The sequence below is a fragment of the Podarcis pityusensis genome, assembly GCF_964106645.2.
Source record: "Podarcis pityusensis genome assembly, chromosome: 1".
In the NCBI taxonomy this organism is placed as follows: Eukaryota; Metazoa; Chordata; class Lepidosauria; order Squamata; family Lacertidae; genus Podarcis; species Podarcis pityusensis.
Window position 1 is genome coordinate 98,853,101 of NC_138028.1, and position 20,338 is coordinate 98,873,438.

General features: G+C 40.7%; 1 protein-coding gene and 1 long non-coding RNA gene across 13 annotated transcripts in view; one reads left to right on the plus strand and one right to left on the minus strand.

Annotated features, from left to right (window-relative positions):
- The window catches only part of THSD7B (thrombospondin type 1 domain containing 7B), a 646,019-nt gene that overhangs the window by 623,389 nt on the left and 2,292 nt on the right, over positions 1 to 20,338 (plus strand). For 10 of the 11 annotated variants that reach the window (XM_081005543.1, XM_081005546.1, XM_081005545.1 and 7 more), the window contains 9 exons: positions 1,525 to 1,640; positions 2,656 to 2,773; positions 10,089 to 10,234; positions 11,496 to 11,655; positions 13,285 to 13,458; positions 14,174 to 14,269; positions 15,905 to 15,987; positions 18,308 to 18,500; positions 19,365 to 19,452. In XM_081005543.1, the coding sequence (XP_080861669.1) occupies positions 1,525 to 1,640; positions 2,656 to 2,773; positions 10,089 to 10,234; positions 11,496 to 11,655; positions 13,285 to 13,458; positions 14,174 to 14,269; positions 15,905 to 15,987; positions 18,308 to 18,500; positions 19,365 to 19,452 (1,174 nt within the window). Of the gene's footprint in view, positions 1 to 1,524; positions 1,641 to 2,655; positions 2,774 to 10,088; positions 10,235 to 11,495; positions 11,656 to 13,284; positions 13,459 to 14,173; positions 14,270 to 15,904; positions 16,000 to 17,433; positions 17,600 to 18,307; positions 18,501 to 19,364; positions 19,453 to 20,338 lie in introns of those variants that run through there. The other variant, XM_081005540.1, reaches the window with a different exon arrangement.
- LOC308479337 overlaps positions 11,591 to 20,338 on the minus strand; it is a 128,088-nt gene continuing 119,340 nt past the window's right edge. For both annotated transcript variants that reach the window (XR_013987613.1, XR_013987614.1), the window contains one exon: positions 11,591 to 11,716. This is a non-coding gene — a long non-coding RNA (uncharacterized lncRNA). The remainder of the gene's footprint in view (positions 11,717 to 20,338) is intronic.

The window sequence follows — 20,338 nt, forward strand, 5'->3', positions numbered from 1 at the left end:
CCTGTGTTTTCAGTTACTGTCTCCTTACAGCCCAATGTCATGCATGTTTACTTAAAGATAAGTCCTACTGAGTTCAAAATAACATAACATGTTAACATAGTATGTATATTTGCATGTGCAAGTGTCTCTAAATAGCAGCTGTCGAGGGCATTGATGTGGTTCAAGACCGTGGTATGGGTGGAAATAGGCTAAGTCCCCACAAAGCTTGTCGAGTTTTTGTCCTGAAGTAAGAACTGCAGACAAAATAAAATAGGAGTATTTTTGTTTAAGTTTTCTTTTTTTGGGGGGGGGGGAGTCCTAAGTGGGTTGTAAAGGTTTATGCAGAGGCAAAATTCAAATGTCCAACTTTGACCATTAAATAAGGATGCTGCTGGTGATTCAAAAAAAATGGGGAAAGTGTTCCATTAGGGCTTTTACAAAACATTATATTTCAGTAGCATTTACCTTAGGATCATTGCTGTGTATCACTTTGGTGCACTCTCTCCATAGAGATAAGCATGTAACAGCATAGAAGCAAATGAAACCATCACCTCTTGATAAATTCAGCAGAAGCAAAACTTGATGTCCTAGTGCAAAACCCACTCCCATGTATAGAGTGCAGAATCAAAAGCCAGTACTAGATTTTTCTATTCATTGTAACATTGGGTAATCTCTGTGCATGCAAAATAAGGTGTATATAGACAACTCTCCTCCATTGAAATGAATGGGGAACGCCACATATGCAAGAGTTTTACATCTAATTTGGTGTGAAGTTAGCTATGAAGTTGTGTGTATGTTTAGAAAATTCTTCATAAGTCAATAGGAAAGAATATGTCTTGATTTTCATATTCTGGTAACCAGCATGGAAAACACATCCATCCATACAAACTGAACATTTTAAAGACCATTGAGAGGCAAAAGCACAACACCTTGGTGAATAATCTTTTTACTTACACTTTGAAGATGGAAGAGACTTCCAATTACTTATGATTTATAGTCATTTTCAACATTACCTTTGCAGAATGATACAGTGAAGATCAACAGCCTCTTTAAATTGTTTACACTGGCTTGAAGAAGACATTAATGTTTCAAAAGCACTTTATTTTTTAGAATGAAACATGGCTTGCTTTGTCAGACAAAATTCAATTGGAGGTTGTGACAAGCTTTGCTTTGAAGCAGTAACACTTCAGAAAATGGTTATAACTTTATTATCCAGGGGACAGTCTAGAACTTGATAATGCATGGACTGCTTTTAAATCCTACATTTTATCACCACTGGACAATTTGCAGTATACTCGGGGGAATGTTATTTTTCAGGGGCACTTCAGACTGCCCATAGGTGACTAGGCATAATATAATAATAGTAGTAGTAGTAGTAGTAGTAATAATAACAACAACAACAACAACAACAACAACAACAACAACAACAACCTCTTTCCTTGACTTCTATATGCTCCTATCAAGCAAATATAGTTTCATCAAGCTTAGAAATTAAAGATTTCTCCAATAGTGGATGGCATAACTAAATGCTGACGTTTCTTATAGACTGGAGCACATGCCAGCTAAATGAAAATGCAACCTGTGGACAAGGGATTAGGAATCGCCTTCTGAGCTGTGTTCGGAGTGATGGGAAAGTCGTGGCTATGACCTACTGTGAGCAGGTGAGGTTTCATGTATACCACTAGTGCAGATGTGCATCAGTAGGATGTGCCATGTAGGACAGAATCTGGCTTTCCAGCAAAGCTTGGTTTTTAAAAAATCTCATCTGTCTCATTAAATGAATTGAAATTTTCTTTGTAATTATTCATTCCTCTTGCTGCTGTCTGGTTACCATGCAGCTCGGTATTCTGAATCTTCTAGATATGGTTTCATTGCAGTCCTAGGTTCTTCATTTGTAGCCTGTGTAGGAATGAAGAATTCAGGATCCAAAACCCAAGAAAGACACATTTAGGGCAAAACCTGGACAATTTTTAGGCCTACACCTGTGTTACACAATTGGCTTTTTTTTCTTGTTCTTTTCATTAGATGCAGGAGTGACTAGCAAGTGGTCTTTCAAAGGTTTTGCCACTGTTATTGTCCTTGTCTTTGAAAGCAATGTGCAAGGTGGATGCAACACACACACGAGTTATACAGTACAAGGCTATAAAGCCAGGATAGGGGACGTTGCTCGACTGCAACTCCCCTCATCACTGTTCATTAACCATATTGGCTGGGATGGATGAGAACCAAAGCCCAACAACATCTGGAAAGCCACAGTTTTCCCACTCTTAGTAGCTCAGTCGATAGAGCATGAGACTCTTAATCTCAGAGTTTGAGCCCCATGTTGGGAACGTTTCCTGCACTGGGGGGAGGGGCTAGATGACCCTGGTGACCCCTTCCAAATCTACAATTCTATAATCCTGCTGTGACCACCTGGGAATCGGCTCCATTGGAAGTCCATGGGGCTTACTTCTGAGTAGACATGTATAGGATTGCACAGCAAGCGTGTTTCTACATTGTGACCACACAGTCCAGGTGCAGTTAGTGGCATAACTGGAACACCTATGAGGGGGGTGGCGTACCCAAGTAAGCCACCTTAATTCATTTAGATGGGTGTTGGCTTGCTAAAAGCTAGAAGCATTTTTCATTCCTTCCCAGCCACCGGTGACAAGTAACTCAGTCTCTGTTTGCTTACAGCTAAATTTGGAAACCCCTGCACAAATGGTTGTTGACTGCCTTGTGGAATGTGTCGTCAGCTGCCAGTTCTCTGAGTGGTCCGCCTGGTCAGAATGTTCACATACGTGTGGCCTTGCAGGTAACCGTCCGTCAATGTTCTATCTACGTTTCTTAGAATAGAAATATACTATAAAGCACACCATCAATAATAAATGCTCCGTTTCTGATCACAAGGTTATGAAATTACATAGGCTTAGATCCAGAGACAGGCTGGAAGAAGGGGCTGAGGGGAAGGTGATTTTCTTCCACATGTACTCTCTTAGTGACAGCCCTTTTCCTGCAGAGGGTGTGAAGTAAGGGACTGCAGACCTTATCTGTGGTGAGGTCTCTAGAGCTTACTGGATGGTGATTCGCAGAATACAGCATGCCAGCTACAAAGTTAATGACCTTAGCAGCAGCCTCACTCATTGAGGTGGACGTTGCTCTGAGGCAGACAATGGACAGACTTCCTCATCTTCTGTCCAAAAGTCATAAGGATATTCAGATGCTGCCAATACATAAAGGAAGAGCTCCCATATCTTGTGCATAATACAGTGGTACCTCGGATTACATATGCTTCAGGTTACATACGCTTCAGGTTACAGACTCCACTAACCCAGAAATAGTACCTCGGGTTAAGAACTTTGCTTCAGGATGAGAACAGAAATTGTGCTACGGTGGCAGAGGGAGGCCCCATTAGCTAAAGTGATGCTTAAGGTTAAGAACAGCTTCAGGTTAAGAACGGACCTCCGGAACAAATTAAGTACTTAACCTGAGGTACCACTGTAATATAGGCAGTGGTGCATTTGATATCATGTGTCCCCTCTTTAAGCAGGGGCAATATATAATTGAGTCTTGCTGCAGATGTGAAGCTGGGATTTTTCATTACATCTGCAAGTCTGTTGCCCAAATCAGACTTGGTGTGAGACTTTTTTTTCCTCTTCAAGAAGCACAATGGAAATAAATTGGAATAAGAAAGATGAAAATGAAAGATAGTCATATTCAGTTTCTGTTATCAACACCAATGCCCACAGCACCTCTGTCATATACATCATTTCACAAACTATGGTATAAAGTTTATATCATGGTGATATATTTTAGTGACCCATGGGACTGCTCCAGTTGTTTTCAGTTCAGGCTTTATGTTATGGAACGGTACACAAAATATGATTTGCTCCTGTTGCTGCACTACAGGTGGGAGGTGTTTTCCGTGACTGGTGGTAAAACGTTTTGATTTCTTTCTATAGCTTTCGACCAACAGAATTTTGTGTGTGTGTGTGTGTGTCCAGCCCAGTTCTATGCAGCCCATTTAAAGTAAAATATGAGATGTTTCTGTAGCTGTACATTGTTCTGTGGATACCATTAGCTCTCAGTGTGTGTTTTTTACTCATTGTAATACTGTTAGATGAATATTTATTCATATAAGCATTGATGTAAAAGGCATATCAGCAATTCACACTAGCAAAATGCATAGCTGTCAACTTTTCCCTTTTCTTGCGAGGAATCCTATTCAGAATAAGGGAATTTGCCTTTTAAAAAGGGAAAAGTTGACAGCTATGGTGCAATGTGACTTCCTCCTGTCCTCTCCTTCATAGCTCACCCCCAAAATCTGCTTCGGAGGGTTGGCAGAACCCTCAGAATAGAAGGGGGGAATCATTCATTGGGAACGCAAAACAGCTTGTGCTGATGGAACAATCTCCTTAGCGCTACATGTAGCCCAATGTTTTAACAATGCAAATGCAAAATGTGCATATTTCAAATGACTATAAGGTAATTAACTCAAAATTAAAACATTGTTGAAAAGGTCCACAGGAATTCCACAGGAATACTGAGGCAGGTGGTCAATTGTTCCATTTGAGGAGAAATCAGCAAGACCCTCAAACTACTGCTGCCTTTAAAACATGAAAAACTTTTTAACTTCAGCTGTGGAAGATAAGAGATGTAGACTTTCTAGGTGTAAATGCAGGTTGTTCTGGATTGGCATTTTTTAACCACAGACAAGCATTATAGTTCCTTGTGGGTTATCCTGTTCAGTTTCCGAGGAGATTAATTTCTATGCATAGTTAGGCGTTTACATGCAGAACTTCAGCAATCATATTTTGTTCTGCAACAGATTGTTGGATTAGGACCTGGGAGACCAAGATTCAAACCCCCACTCAGCCATGAAGCTCACTGGCTGACTTTGGGCCAGTCACTGCCTCTCAGCACCACCTACCTCACAGGGTTGTTGTGGTGGTATAGGAGAAGGAAGAGGACCATGCACACCACCTTGATCTCCTTGGAGATAAGATGGGATATAAATGCAATAAACAAACTATAAACAATTCTCAATGGCCTGATGGTTTTTTCGTTCCTGTATGTGGGAATGTCTTGAGGCACACAATAATATACACCATACTACTGGTAGCAAGAAGCCTAATTTGCTTCTTGGGCACAGGAAGAAAAATACTTGCCCATATCAATATTACTAGTTTCTATGTTTGAATATATGAAAACATCCTCCAGATTCTTGATGCATCTGAATCCAAATCTTGCAGGTCAATAATGCCCTGATATGATGTCCAAAATATTGTTTTGGTATAGTTTATTTAATATAAAAGCAGGAAGTGCTTTTAATATAAAAGCAGGAAGTGTAACTACACTGGGCACTTAAACCAGTTCAAATATTAGGGCTCCCCACCTTCACATATTGTGATTCTTTTAATGTTTTTTATTTGCAATTTCTCCCTCCAACACAAAATAACAGTTTTCAAAGTTCAATGTTCAGGACATAGTAGTTTAGAGTCTTTACAATTGCTCCACATTTCTCGTGCTGGTGATGTGTCCAAAGAGAGCCTTTATTTCAAACCAAGGCTGAGGCAACAGGTTTCAGTGCTGAGAATAGCCAGAAAGAAGGAAAACATTCCCCCCCCCCCCCGTTCTTGCTGCCACTAGATGTTACCGGAATATAGGAAGAGCAGCAGAGTGGTGGTGAACATGAACTGAACTTATAGATTCCACATACACAGATAATCCCATGGGAGGCTGTCTCTTTCAGAAAACTCCTTTTAAACCTGAGTCACTCACTGCTTTCATTGTGTAATGATTTATTTATAGTATGTACAGAAAGATGATGGCAGAGAAGAGACAAACCCAAGAAGAACAGGGCGTACCTGTGAGGTTTTTTTCGGATCAAAAATAGCTCTTAGGGAAATATTTCAGGTGGTGGCGCAGCTAGGGATCCCAAAAGCCTTTGGCACACAAGGTGATCTCATGGGTCCACTATGCCATCAAGTGCTTATGCCATCATTGCAAAGCAGTGCCAAACTGATAGCAAAGTAAACAAAACAAAACAAAGGAACAAGTTTCAGTTGCACACCAGAAACTGCCAATCTGCCAGTTTTTTACATTGGAACAACATATTTTCAAATGAATTTATAACTTTAACTTCATAATGTTATTATTTCTCCACAGGTTCTAAGCTGCATGGCCCTTGCCTGTTGGGGTTTGCTGTTCATGCAAAGTGACCCCTCACCATGTTTCCATTCATGTGATCCTAGTTCTCTAGACATGGCATCACAGGGCAAGAGGCCTTGCGCTGGCAGCTTGCAGAGTTTAAGAGTCACAACAAAGAAATCCAGTGCAACTGTTACACCAGCAGATGCTGGTTCTTGTTGTAAAGTAGTACAGTGGTACCTTGGGTTACAGACGCTTCAGGTTACAGACTCCGCTAACCCAGAAATAGTACCTCGGGTTAAGAACTTTGCTTCAGGATGAAAACAGAAATCATGCAGTGCAGCGCGGCGGCAGCGGGATGCCCCATTAACTAAAGTGGTACCTCAGGTTAAGAACAGTTTCAGGTTAAGAACAGACCTTCAGAACGAATTAAGTTCTTAGCCCGAGGTACCACTGTATTGCGCAACAATATTCTGCCAGTGCAAGAATGCTCCTCAATGATCTTAATTAAGTGACAACTTCCCTTGTCCCACTGTTTTCCCCTGGAGAAAACCACTCTTTAGTGCTCAGTTAGAACAAACAGCAATTCACCCCCCCCCCTGCAAATTGCTGTTTGTTCTGATTTAGAGCTAAAGAGCAGAAAACCACTTGGATGTGCTTTCTAGGCATGGGACAAGCAGAAGTATGAATGAGTCCGTAGTGTTATGCATTGGATACAACCCAGTGATACAGCCCAGTGACATATATATTGATATATGAGATCTAACTTCCTTATTTCAGTCTTTGTATACTCCACATTCTGTACCTTGATTGTATACTGTGGTGGCCAGAATCCTTTTGGAGGGGACAGTGAAGGCAATGGTGGTGGGGCATTTATTTTGGGCACTCTATTGATCTCATTGAAGGTGTTCTAAAATGCTACCTCTTTTGCAAGTGTAACGTTATGGCAACATCAGTAGCAAATCTGATCTTTGTGCAGGAATAGAGTTCCAACTAAGAACCAGTCTTCCCGACCCATTCCTTGAATCCATTTTTCCTTCTTGTGCTGTTGGTGTTCAGCCACTGGCAGTAGTTCCTGTTGATGGAATGGCAGAACTCTACTACTGTGTCTTTTACTTCTGACCGTGCAATGGGAATGAGGGGTCACCACCATCCCAAAAGGCATTTGGGCAGTGGAGTTATTGTTTTCCTACTAGAAGGATGCTGCTTGTGCTGTTTAACTTGCTCTTTCACAACTTATGCAAAAGCAGAGGTGTTTGCAGATGGAACCAAATTACTGTGATGAGGAATGTTTTACTCAACACATAACTTAAGTTGTAGAATTCATATTTACAAGATGTGGTGACGTCAAGTAGCTTAAATGGTTTTAGTAATGGATGAGGCAAGTTCATGTGGGATTGCTGATCAGTCATTGTCTATTTTCCATGGTAGCTACAAATCGATTCTTAATGTTCCAGATATGATCTTCCCAGGACAGCCAGCTCTCCACTACTGTAGGCAGAATACTAGGCAAGATGGACTTTGAATATGATTGACAGAAGGGCATCCCTAGCATATTAGCAAATAGGATGGTTGCAGGTGTTGTTAGAAGAGTGTTTTTTCCCCCCGGAAGTGAACATTTACAATTTAAGAACTATGTGTTTTTTCCCAATTTGCCAAAAGGATATGCAAATAACAGCATGGATAAAAGCAAAGGACTTCATTAATTTCAATCGGTTTTTCAATATCTTGCCTCAATAGACTTAACTTAAAAGACAGTTCTGAGTATAAAATGCTGGGGTTCTTTGTCAATTTCTAAGGAAACTGGTGGAACACCAAGGCTCCTGAGAAAACTCTAAACCTAATGAGTAAAATAATAATATTGGCTATTATCCCATGTATGGTTCGGCTGCATAAATTCCACTGAAGCCAAGTAATATGCAAAATTGTAACCATCATTAGAAAGAATCCTTTACCAAAGATTGAAAACTGCCACTTAACTTGTTGAGTTCTGTGGCAGCATTTCCATTCAAACTCCACATGCAATTTCCCAGAAGAATCCAATTAAAATGACTTTAAAATAAAATAAAATTGCAGACTTTTAAAAGAATGAGTCGTGAAATCACACTAATAAAAGGGAAAAGAAATGGAAACGGGAAACCATGGACTTCAAGCTATATCAGAATGTACATAATGAAATGCCCTGTTGTCTGAGTTATTACCTATGCTGCTGCTGCTAATTATTAGATTTCTATATACCACCCTTCATTCGAGGATCACAGGACAGTTTACAATATAAATGAATCTGTATTTTTAATAGTGGTAGATGCATGTTTTCTTCACCCAAGCATGCCTGCTATGTGTTGTTAATTAGTAGCAGCTGATAGAAATGCTTCGCTGTTTCCTTAATTAAACTCATTTTTAAGTTCCATCTCTTTAGGCAAAGGCTTAATAGAACTGATGACAAACTAGCATATTGTGCTGCTTTCATGTTCTTCTATGGCAAGTTAATCAATAAAGATAAGGTGGATCATAATGAAGTATTGCAGAAGCAAAAAATCCTTATTATTAAGCTCATTTCCCCTTTCATAATTAACCTTAATGAAAACGATGGCTTGCAAAGTATATAAATGCAGAATATAAAGTAGTGCTGGTGAACTTGTTTAGTCACCCCCTTGTTTATATTTTAGGTTAATCATATGTTTATTTTAAAACATATCTTAGCATACTTTCTGGTGAATATTTCTTTGTATATGTGATAGACTTCATTAAATCTCAAAATCATGATGTAGCGGGGAATATTCCCCAAAATTAATAATTATGGCAGTGCTGTGTTTCACAGTAACAATTGCCATATGTTTCCACTGCCTCTTTCCCCCCTCCAGATGAAGTTTGAGTTTTACGACCAAATTACATTTATTGTTGCTGAAAAATTGCAAGCATTGTAATGGCCATTACTGTCCATAACCACTTTTACAATTTCCATTAAGAACCTATTTATTTTCAGCGAAATATCCCTAACTCGGTGAATAGAAAAAGAAATTAGGTTACCATTTCTGGAATAATAGTGCTGAATGCCATTCATTAAAGTATCAGCTATCTCATTTTTTAATCCTCTGCTGCCCAGGCACAGAGGACGACCCAGAGAAGAAATGTTTTCTCTTACACTATTCCAATTAGAAGACAGCTTGTTATTGAAATGGAAAGAGTTTCCTGAATGGTAGCCGTGTAATTCTGAAGACTGTGTTAAACTGGCAGGCTTTCTGTCTTTATCAGTTTGAGTAACCAACAGAGGCTCTCATTAAGGGAAGGAGAGGGCAGATCTGCCAGGGACGTAAGCAAGAAACATCCTATTACAGTCTTCAGACGCTGAATGTTCATATGCTCTCATTAGTATAACAACACCATTGGTATTATAGCTCCAGCGATGTTCTGCAGGCCCAGGACTTTGCCTTCTTGCAGTGATTCCCCATTAGCTTGGAGGGAGGGGGTATTCTTCCATCCTTCTGCCCCAAAGGAAATGCACATAGAAAATAGAACTGTAGAGTTGGAACGGACCACAAGGATCATCTAGTGCAACTGTAGAGGTTTCACTTCCATTAAAGTGCATAAGGAATTGTGTGTGTGTGTGTGTGTGTGTGTGTGTGTGTGTGTGTGTGTGGTGCTAAATACTCTTGAGTATGACATTGGGACATGCATGATCCACAGCTTGATGTGCAGTAAGGCTTCTTATTCTCTGTTGTAAGAGGGAAAAGCCAGCCCTTACATGGTGATTCATAGGCAGAGTGGCAGCTGGAACCTCTTAGGAGTGGCAGCGGGTGAGTCAGGGAGAGAATTTTGTAAGCGCCTTTGCTTCCCCAGTAATTGTTGCATCTGCTCCCAGCAACAGAGTTTGGAAGGGACAGAGTTCCTATGTGATTTGAGCCTCCACAGGCAGCTCTGAGAACTTCTCTAATACAGTGTATGATCAGTTTAAGAATAACCCTCTTCTGCTTGTTTAGGTCAGATGCTACGTACCAGATATATAATTCTACAAGCACAAGGAGAAGGAAGACCCTGCCCAACTGAGCTCACCCAGTACAGAAGCTGTGTTGTGAAGCCCTGCTACAGCTGGGTTATTGGCGAGTGGTCCCCGTGCAAAGTCAAGGTATCTGTTGTGTGCTGGCTTATAGGAAGATCTCCTAGCATTGCCAGTAGAAAAAGTGCATAGCTGTTCTCCACATGCTGCAAAACTATAAGACAACTGAATATATGCTTTTAAGGTTAGAGAGCTATGCCGTTTTAATATTCCTGAAAACAGGAGGAAATTCCTATCAAATTGTGGCGAATTCATCATAAATGCTAGTAAGCAGCTGATTAAAAACTAATTTAATAGCAAATGCCAAAGGAACATACATTTCTAATAGCACTGGGATGAGTGTCATAGATCTTTTTTATAGCAGCAACCCTAGATCAAAGCATGATTTAATTTCAGTGAATTCTGCCACGAAGGAAATTGACTTTTGCACTAAGAACACTATGTAGTCTGTCTCAGTACCTCAAAAGGCCTTGAAACAGTATAGTTTAAAGCCGTTGCATGAAGTGCTGAGTGTGACTTTTCTCCTTGGGGTGATTTTTTTTTTTTTAATGGTCTGAAAATGTAAACACTGACGTGAGTTGTGGAGCCTCAAAAATATATACCTCTGCTTTGTCAGCACCAGCAGCCTGCATGCCCTCTCTGCCTTCATGCCACATTCAGCTTGCACTGACTTTCCTCATGTGTTTCTCCACCCCTCTCCCCATTTATATCTCTTAGATCATGCTTCTTCTGAAACATTTGATCCAATATATTGCCTTAACTTTAAACTGATTTTCCACACTCAACTTTTTTCATGTGGGAGAGGATGGGGTCTGCTTTGCTTTCTTCATGTCAGAATAATTGGATGATGCACAGGGGAAACTATGGCAGAGAGAAAGTTGTGATATATGCTTAAAAGACACGTATAAAATTGTCACCATTAACATCTCTTCTGAGAAATGAACAAAGCCCCTTCCTCCCGCATATAATTTTATTAGCACATAGAGCAATGTATGGAGCTAGGTTTTTAGTTCATCTAGGTCTTCCAGAAGTTCAAAGAGGATTTGTCTTTGTCTTTGCCTCCAGTGAAGTGACACTTTCTGAAGATCTGATGCTCAGAGTCCACTGGATACACATTCTTTGGTAACCTAACAAATCTCTCTCAGTTGTGTGGACTGCAGGCAAATGCTGGAAATAGGAAAGGCCACATCTTCCATCTGGACATAATCTGCTCACTTTACAAATGCTCTGGGATGCTTCCAGGAGACAGGATCTATACAGTATACTTAGCATTCATTATTAATGTAGTAAGAGCTATTTTAGTACCATAAACTTCCATTATTTCTCTTAGGGTGGACAGTGCGGGGACGGATTCCAAGTACGGGACCTCACATGTATGATACATGATGGCTCTTTATCGGCAACATCTAAACAAGCGGAAAGTTCGTTGTGCGGAGAGCTTCCGTCTAAAGATGGTGCATTGCAGCTTCCGTGTTCTGTGCCTTGCCCAGGTAAACTCTGTGGAGGACTTTGTTTTGCCCTTGCAATGGTGCGCACACAGATAGTCATGTTCTGCAAGACAATATGACACTATAATTTGATTCATACTTGCAGCCTAATAATATGCATATCTGCAGCCTACTCTGAGCTTCCTTGATCTCCAATCCTAAACATGACTCCTCTGGAGCAAGTCACACAGAGTCCATTTTGACTTCCAAGACAATCTCATTGTGTTCAATGGGGCTTGTTCCCAGTTAAGTGTGCATAAGATTGCAGTCTTAGTCCCTTAAGAGACTGGCCTTTAAGCCAAAGTAAATATTCTTGATTTCACATATTGCCCTTTCATAATTGATGCTCTCCCATTTATAATATACTGTAAAACCTCTTCTAATTAGAGTTCCATCACATTAAGAAAGGCATTCACAATCCTACAGTTCTTAAGAATTCTATGCAAAGCTAGAGCAATATTGTAGTTCTCTCTATGATTCTTCCCAGGCTTCTATTGGGAACATGCACACCTTCGTTCTACATGGTTCAGCTTTACTGAATGTGTGCCTAGCATACAAGTGAGTCATATGGGCATACAAATCTAGAATGACTAGGTTGGATGGTCTTCTGTCATGGTATGCTTTAGCAGAGATTCCTGCATTGCAGGGACTTGTACTAGATGCCCCTTGGGATCCCTTCTAGCGTTACAATTCTATGATTCTATGACTAGTAGTGATGATGAGATTTATAAATAATGGATACATCATATGAATTATCACTACACATTGTTTTCATAACAAGTCGTGTGCACATACTCCCAAACTGTGACCCTGCACTTATGTCTAATGAGACTTATTTCAAGCTGATGTTACATTTTTTCACATGTGAGGCTTTTAGCACATGCTCAGAATTTGATTGAGCCCTTACTCTGCTTCAGTGACAAATTGCCCTTCCTTCCTGATAGCTACATTGCAAATCAGACGTAGTTTTCCACAATCCTAGGTCAAGAGGGGCTTCCCAATCCGACACTTGCTGCTTGGTGCCGTGATTTTCACTTCTGTGAGGAGGCCATGTTCCTCAACAGTTGAATATGAGAGTCATCAGTCATGGGGGACTGAACCATCTTCAACCCAACCCAAAGGAATAGATGGTGGGGAGGCCAATAAGGGAATGCAGTGGCAGGGATGAACACATTGGGTAAAGCCCAGATCTAAGCATCCAAACAGAACCTTTCTCTATCATCCTGCAACAGCAATGACCCTGACACTTTAATATTTTTAATGCTCATGCCACTTTGCTAGATGCAAATATCAGATCTATGCAGTAAAATGTTAACTAAAACACCATGTAGATGAATTCAAGCAAGCAAGTTATATTATCCTCTGTCAGGAAAGAAGAAGAAGAAAAATAGTCAAGATGTCAGCCTAACGTGTATTAACTGGAAAAATGTCTCCCTGGACCTTAAAAAAGTCATTACCATGAATGGTCTAAACCTTTTAAGAATCTGATTTTGAATGATAAGAGATAGCAGAACAAGTAGTGTTACCTATTAAGTTCCAACTGGCATTGCCGTGATTTCAAGTTCAAACCTTCAGAGACATAAGTAATAGAGCTATAGAAGTTCCCTCTTTCCCCCTTCTTCTTACACACAGGTGATTGTCATTTGACAGAATGGTCAGAGTGGAGCTCTTGTGAATTAACGTGTATAGATGGCAGGAGCTTTGAGACTATGGGTCGTCAGTCTCGGTCAAGAACGTTTATAATTCAGTCTTTTGAAAACCAAGACAGCTGCCCTGAACAAGAATTGGAGACGCGGCCATGCTCCGGTAGGGAATGTTTCTTGCTCAGCCCTTTTGCTGTATTTTACAGAAGCGTTCGCACTACTTTGTTATTGCTGTCAAGGCCAGCCCAAGACGCTTTGCTGCCTGAGGCAGAACAGAAAATATCACCTCCCCAAGTCAAGGTGCATAGTACTCAATGCCAGTCAGGTTGTTTACACATGAGGCAGAATATGTCACCTGCGTCTCTCAGCCTCCTTTACAAGAAAAATAAAAATTTCCTGCCCTTTCATGAGACCCAGAATTAGCTGCTTTAGGTGACCACCTCACTCAGCCTAAAAGGAGCACCATTTTGGTATTATTGCGTATTTGGTGTTTAATCATGCCTTGAAATTAGACTTTAAACATTCTTTTTTCTCACCCCACAATGACCAAAAAATTTCAAAGGCAATAGCAGGCGAGTGGCAGAGGGGGGAATGGGGTGGACTCAATGGGAAAACAATGAGCACAGCCAAATGCCCTCATGTGTGTCCTCTTTGCATGTTTTGGTATAATTTATTTACAGTGCAATCCCGTAAACCTTTGTTTTGAAATAAGCTAATTGAACTTAGTGGGGCTTACTCCCAGCTAAGTGTATATAGAATTACAGCCTATTAGGAAATTTTGAATTTCATCTGAAAGGAAAACAGGATACATTGTAAATGCGTGCATACATGCTATCTTGCAAACTGATTAATGTTGCCCTGTTGTTTGGACTATATAGGAGGGAAGTGCTATAATTATGTATGGAAAACGAGTCTTTGGCGAGATAATGAACGCACAGTGTGGTGCCAACGTTCTGATGGGGTGAATGTCACAGGTAGGGACATCCTTGAGTCTACTGCACACAGTCTAGAAATGTTCCAGAACTATGACTTATACAGTGATGATAATGATGACGATGTTGTTTAAGAGGAAAGGGAAATGTTCCTGTACGTGGGATTCTCTTTGAGGGCTATTTTAGTGGTCTCTTGAGAACCAGAATTTGGAGGAACACAGTATCTATTTAACCTGAAATGTCCTTCTCTCATTTGTTCACCTAGTTTCACCCCTGCTGTATTTTAGAAATAGATTAAAACAATGGCCATTTACTTCAGCTTTTTAAAAATAGGACTCACTGTTGCTGACAGGCCATAGCTCAGTGGTAGAGTGAGTATTTTCAATACCAGCGGTTGCAGGTTCAATCCATACCATTACCAGGTAAACCTGGGAATGTATCCAGTTTAGAGCCCTTAAGAGCCACTTCAATTCAGTATATACAAGACTGAGCTAGCTGGCATATTTTTATTTTAGTTACTGTTTCCTATTGTTTGATTGTGATTCATTTTCAGCCGCTTCATGAATCCCTGTTGATTGAATCAGATTATAAATATCTTACATAAAATAATAGTTCAGCCACCTAGTGCAGGCAGGAATATGCACACACAATGACTACAACATGGAGGGATCAGCCCACCCAAATAAAGAATGATTTGAGAGCAGGTACATACATGGCAGAAAGATTCCAGCAAGCAATTAGTTCTGGCTGACTCTGCCATTAATTTACCCACTTGATTTCATTGTTAATGGAATGTGCATTTTACAAATATTGTACAGAGACCAGGTTTCAAATAATAATCATGCTAACAGAACTGAAGGATAAGTGCTTAAGTTGGAATATCCATTTTCACTGACAACACAATGAATGTCAGAGACAAAAGGAGAATCCACAAGTACAAGTAGGAATAGCCAATTCTCCAGTTCTTCATCTCTGTACCATTCATTCCTTCATTCCCTAGAGCCTCCCCCCTTGTTCCTCTTAGAAATGCTTGGGGCATTCAGATTCAGTATGGATAGTGAATTGGTTTGAATTATCACCAAATTCATGAAGGGCTGAATCAAATTTGCCGGCAGACTCAACATGATCTCTTTAAAACCAAGTGGGAATGCCATTAGTGAGCAATGGGGGATAAAGTCACTTCAGTTCATTTCCTTTAAAGGCTAATGCATCTCAGGAGTAATATCAAACAATAACTCATTTTATTTGTATGCTGCCTTTCCAAAGTTAAAGCCATGCATAAGGCAGCTTACAATGTATACCAAAGTACGTAACTACAAAGTACACAGGCGTACTGAACAAATTACACATAAATAATAAGATACAAAAAAAAGTAACCTCAACAACAGCAACAGCCCTCCCCCAACAACGCCCCCTAAATAACACCGCACCCAAGAGTCTGTTCAGCAGCCTTGGCTTTTGTAGTTGGAGTCAGTCAGGGCCCTGCCCTCCCAGGCCAGGTGGGAAAAGGCCTGCAGTGCAGGGAGCAGATCTTCTAGGACTTACAGCAAAATTGATATGAATGCACTGGCATTTGCTTCTTTTTTTGCCAAAGGCAGTGTTGCAGCAAAGTAAAGTTTCCCCCACAGATATCACTAACTCTTTTTGAAATGTACCTCTTGACATTTGCTCTTACAGGGGGTTGTTCCGCTCAGATGCAGCCAGCTACAACCAGGCATTGCAGCCCAGCCTGTCGGAAGCCCTTTTCTTACTGCACGCAGGTAATCCAGATTGTGTACTTTACATAGTCAGAATTAACATTTGTTTACAGCTAATACATTGTGCTTAGACTTTGCAACACCCACCCACAGCCTAGAGGCATTGTTTAGTATGTGTGGGACACCACCTAGTGAGATAATCCAATAATTTAATTAGATATATAGGCATTGTGGAAAAATAATGCAGAATGTATATGCATGGTGGTTTATTGTGGTTTGCCATGCCTAGTTAACTTTGGTTCTTCTTATTTTCATTCACATGTCCAGGGAAGGTTGATTGTAATTTTAGATATAAGGCTGTGAGCCCCCCCCCCAAAAAAAAACATTATCCTTGTCCACCAGAAAGAATATTCAGTTCATGTGCCATCAGCAGCCTGGTCCCTTCTCTGTTCAGAAGCTGTGTTATTCTTCCTCCTCCTCCAGAATTATTTGAAATAAAATTATCCTACTAGGATAGCTTCCCTTCCCTTTTGACTTTGGCCCAGTTAGAATATAATGCTAAGCCAAACCATAGTTTACTTAGCACAGATAATAACATCCACAACAACCTATGAGGAGTAAGCCAAAAACAAAACTTCAACACAGCTAATGGTGTCTCTGGATCAGGACAGGATTGTATGTACTGCTAAGCCAAATCATGACTTTGCTCTGGGTGGCACAGCTGCAGTCTTTGCTCCAGGAACCCACAGGTTTGCTCCTTTGTGCTAAGCCATAGTTTGGTTTAACACGATGTGTAAGCCAGGTCATTGTGCCTAATGGTTGTGATTTTCTCCACCAAAGAAAAGTGCATACAGGTGACCGAGTGGCATTCCACCACAGGGCGTTAACCATGTAACCATGGTTTATATTCAGGCGGTGTCCCTCTGCTGGCAGAAAGCTCTTGGTTAAGAACATAAGACAAACCTGCTGAATGAGGCCAATGGCCGGTCTCATCCAGCTTCCTGTTCACCTGTTGGAAGCTTGCAAGGTGTGTGACAACACACTGCAACCTTTGGCAATTTTCTCTCACACCCTCAGCCCCTTCCTCAAATCTACAGGGGAAGGAGGAATCACTGAAAATTGCTTTTCCATTTTGCTGATGGAAGCCTCCCCTAGATCAATCAGCCTTCTCTCACAGGAGGGATGCCAGCTGGAACCAGTCTATGACATTCACTCATGTGGCGAGGAGAATTTTGCCACACATTTGCACCCATTTATATATTCCACAAGGAATATCAGGCAGTGGGTTATTTGTGGGGTGGCGCTGTGGTCTAAACCACAGAGCCTAGGACTTGCCGATCAGAAGGTCGGCAGTTTGAATCCCCATGACGGGGTGAGCTCCCGTTGCTCTGTCCCAGCTCCTGCCCACCTAGCAGTTCGAAAGCACATCAAAGTACAAGTAGATAAATAGGTACTGCTCCGGCGGGAAGGTAAACGGCGTTTCCGTGTGCTGCTCGGGCGCGCCAGAAGCGGCTTAGTCATGCCGGCCACATGACCTGGAAGCTGTCTGCGGACAAACACCGGTTCCCTCAGCCTATAGAACAAGATGAGTGCGCAACCCCAGAGACATCCGCAACTGGACCTAACGGTCAGGGGTACCTTTACCTTTAAAGTGTAATGAAAATGTAGGATAGGTCTGGTACAAGTAGTCAGGTAGATATTACACCTTGAAAAGTTAACATGTTGAAAATCAATGCCTATAGAGTGATAGCAACCATGACTGGGAGCCATGATGTACCTGCTGTTTGGCTGAGTTTTTTTCAAACTCCACATGCAGCGGGGTATGTTTGTACATCCCTACACTTACAAACCCCGCAGGTTGGGAAGGTTAGCATTTGAATCTTTGATCTTCCAGCTACAATATGAAATGATATAGACAAGCAACAGCAGCACTGCATATGTATGAGTTCATGCATGCCTATCTGAAATAAGTCCAACTGAATGCAAAGGGGGTTGCTCCCATGTCAGTCTGCCTAGCCTTAGGTATTTTTTACTAACTTAGCCTTTCTAACGTTGCAGGATTTTCACTGGCGTGAACTTTTTTTTTACAAAGACAGATTTTGTGACCCGTGTTTCTGTTACAATGCTTTTATCCAAACCAAGCAAAAAAGGGGCAGATCCCCCATTGCTTTACTATGATAAAAGAAACCCTTTTATCAGTTTGTACAATGCTGGCAATCTGTCCTAAGCCTTTGGGATAGGTTGGGCTTTAAATTTAAACAAATACATAAACCATTTGGCATCAGGTTAACCTGTGAAAAGCCAGCAACCTCTCAGCAGAAACATCTTTTGTGGTGAGTTTCTATGGGCTGATTTCAGTGCTGAATACGTTCTTATTACCTAGAGTGGAACCTGCGGTTGCGAGAGAGGCTATACAGAAATAATGAGATCAAATGGCTTCCTGGATTACTGCATGAAGATACCTGGTTTAGAAGATAAGAAAGCTGATGTCAAAACGAATGCTGCAAAACATAAACCCGTCAACTCAAAAATGCATGATATTTTCAAAGGATGGTCCATTCAGCCTTTTAATCCAGGTAAAAAAAGATAAAATATGGTGAGATTTTTTTTTTTAATACACACACTATAAAAATAAAATTAGTGCGCAGTGGATCATGCAATTAGAAATGTTGCTGCAGGATATGCAAGCTCTCATTTGCAACTTAATTAAATGCATTGAATTCCATTTACATTACATTGTAAAATTGTGCCAAAACATCACTGCAATATTTGCAGTGTTACAGCCAATGCCATTTTTATAATTCTTACATAATTAACCAAGAAAGGTACAGTTGTCTTTAGTAGATGAGACTGCCATACAATGAAGAAAAAAACTAGTCTAATTCCTAGATTGATATTTTCTGCAAAACTCTTAATTGCATCTGTCAGTCACCTCCATGTTGCTTTGGGCTCTAATCACAGTGGTCCCAATCCAGGTGACTGGGAATCAAGCAGACGGCTGCACACCTGCTGCTGGGCTGATGAAGATGCCCTTTATCCCAAGATTGCTTGTCACTGTGAGCGCTGGCAGTGCTGATCACCTGCCAGGCAAACAGGAGGATTCAGCATAGTCTTCTGCTCTTATTTACTTAACAAGTAGATGATTTGGGCAGCATTGATTATGTATTAGGTACAGGTCCACCCGTGGTGCTGAATTAAGTCTCACACCCACAGACCAGAATTTGGTGGAGTTGATGTGCACAGAGAAGCTTATTTTTGTATCTAGATGGGCATCTCTAATAGGAGCAACTGATCAGCATTTGTTATCTCACCATTGCATGCTACATGGATTTCTGTGTATATGCTTCCTTTTACTATATTCATAGCTAGATAATCACTTCATTTCAATGTTTAAAAGTTACAATTTGCCTCGTTTTGTTTTCTTCCCTTTTCTGATCCAGATGGAAAACTTAAAATATGGGTCTATGGAGTATCAGCGGGTGGGTTTCTCATGATAGTTTCCCTAATATTCACCTCATACCTTGTTTGGTAAGTATTCTGTCTACTTATTCTTTTCTTTGTTTTATTTTTATTTTACTTATTGCATTTATATCCCAAGGTGGTATAAATGGTCCCCCCCCCCTTTTCTCGGGCTTTCCCCACAACCACCCTGTGTGGTAGGTTAGGCTAGGAGGCAGGGACCAGCCTAATGTCACCCAGGGAGCTTCATGGCATTCTAGCCACTAGACCACACCAGCTCCTTATTTTATAGGTTTTTATCTCAATTTCAGACACTTCACTAGAACCAGGATGGATGAACTCAAATCAAGTTATTATAAATCAAAATGATAAATAACTTGCAAGGACAAGTTATTTCACATTGTTTTCTGTTGGATGTAATTAGGAAACAATGTGGTATTTGAGAACATTGTCACTTTTTCTTAGGATGAAGCACAAAATAATATGTATGTGCAAGAGAGAACCGTGTGTACTTTCAGAGCTTCATTTTATGTTGTCACTACACCCACAGGAACAGAACTGGAAGGGAGTTGGAAGTCATCTAGTCTTTTAGGAATCTAGACTTTGCAGGAATCACAGCTAAAGAATCCCCAACAGATGGCCATCCATCCCTTGTTGAAAAACCTCAAGAGCCCACCGCCTTCTGAGGGAGTCTGTCCTGATATTGAGCAGCTCTTACCAAAGTTGTTACTGAGAGGTTTAATCGCATACAATTCCAAACAGAAAGGAAAAATGGAAGGCACTTTTAAAAAGCAGGATGAGCTGAAAATAATTAATACACTTCTGCCCAACTCCAGAAAGAATCCCACAAAATAAGCAAAGCAGAAGAGGTAGGATATGATCTCATGCATACTGAGAGGGTTCAACAGTCACTTTTATGCTGGTATTTTTTGCAGTCCCTGATAGTGATGACCCA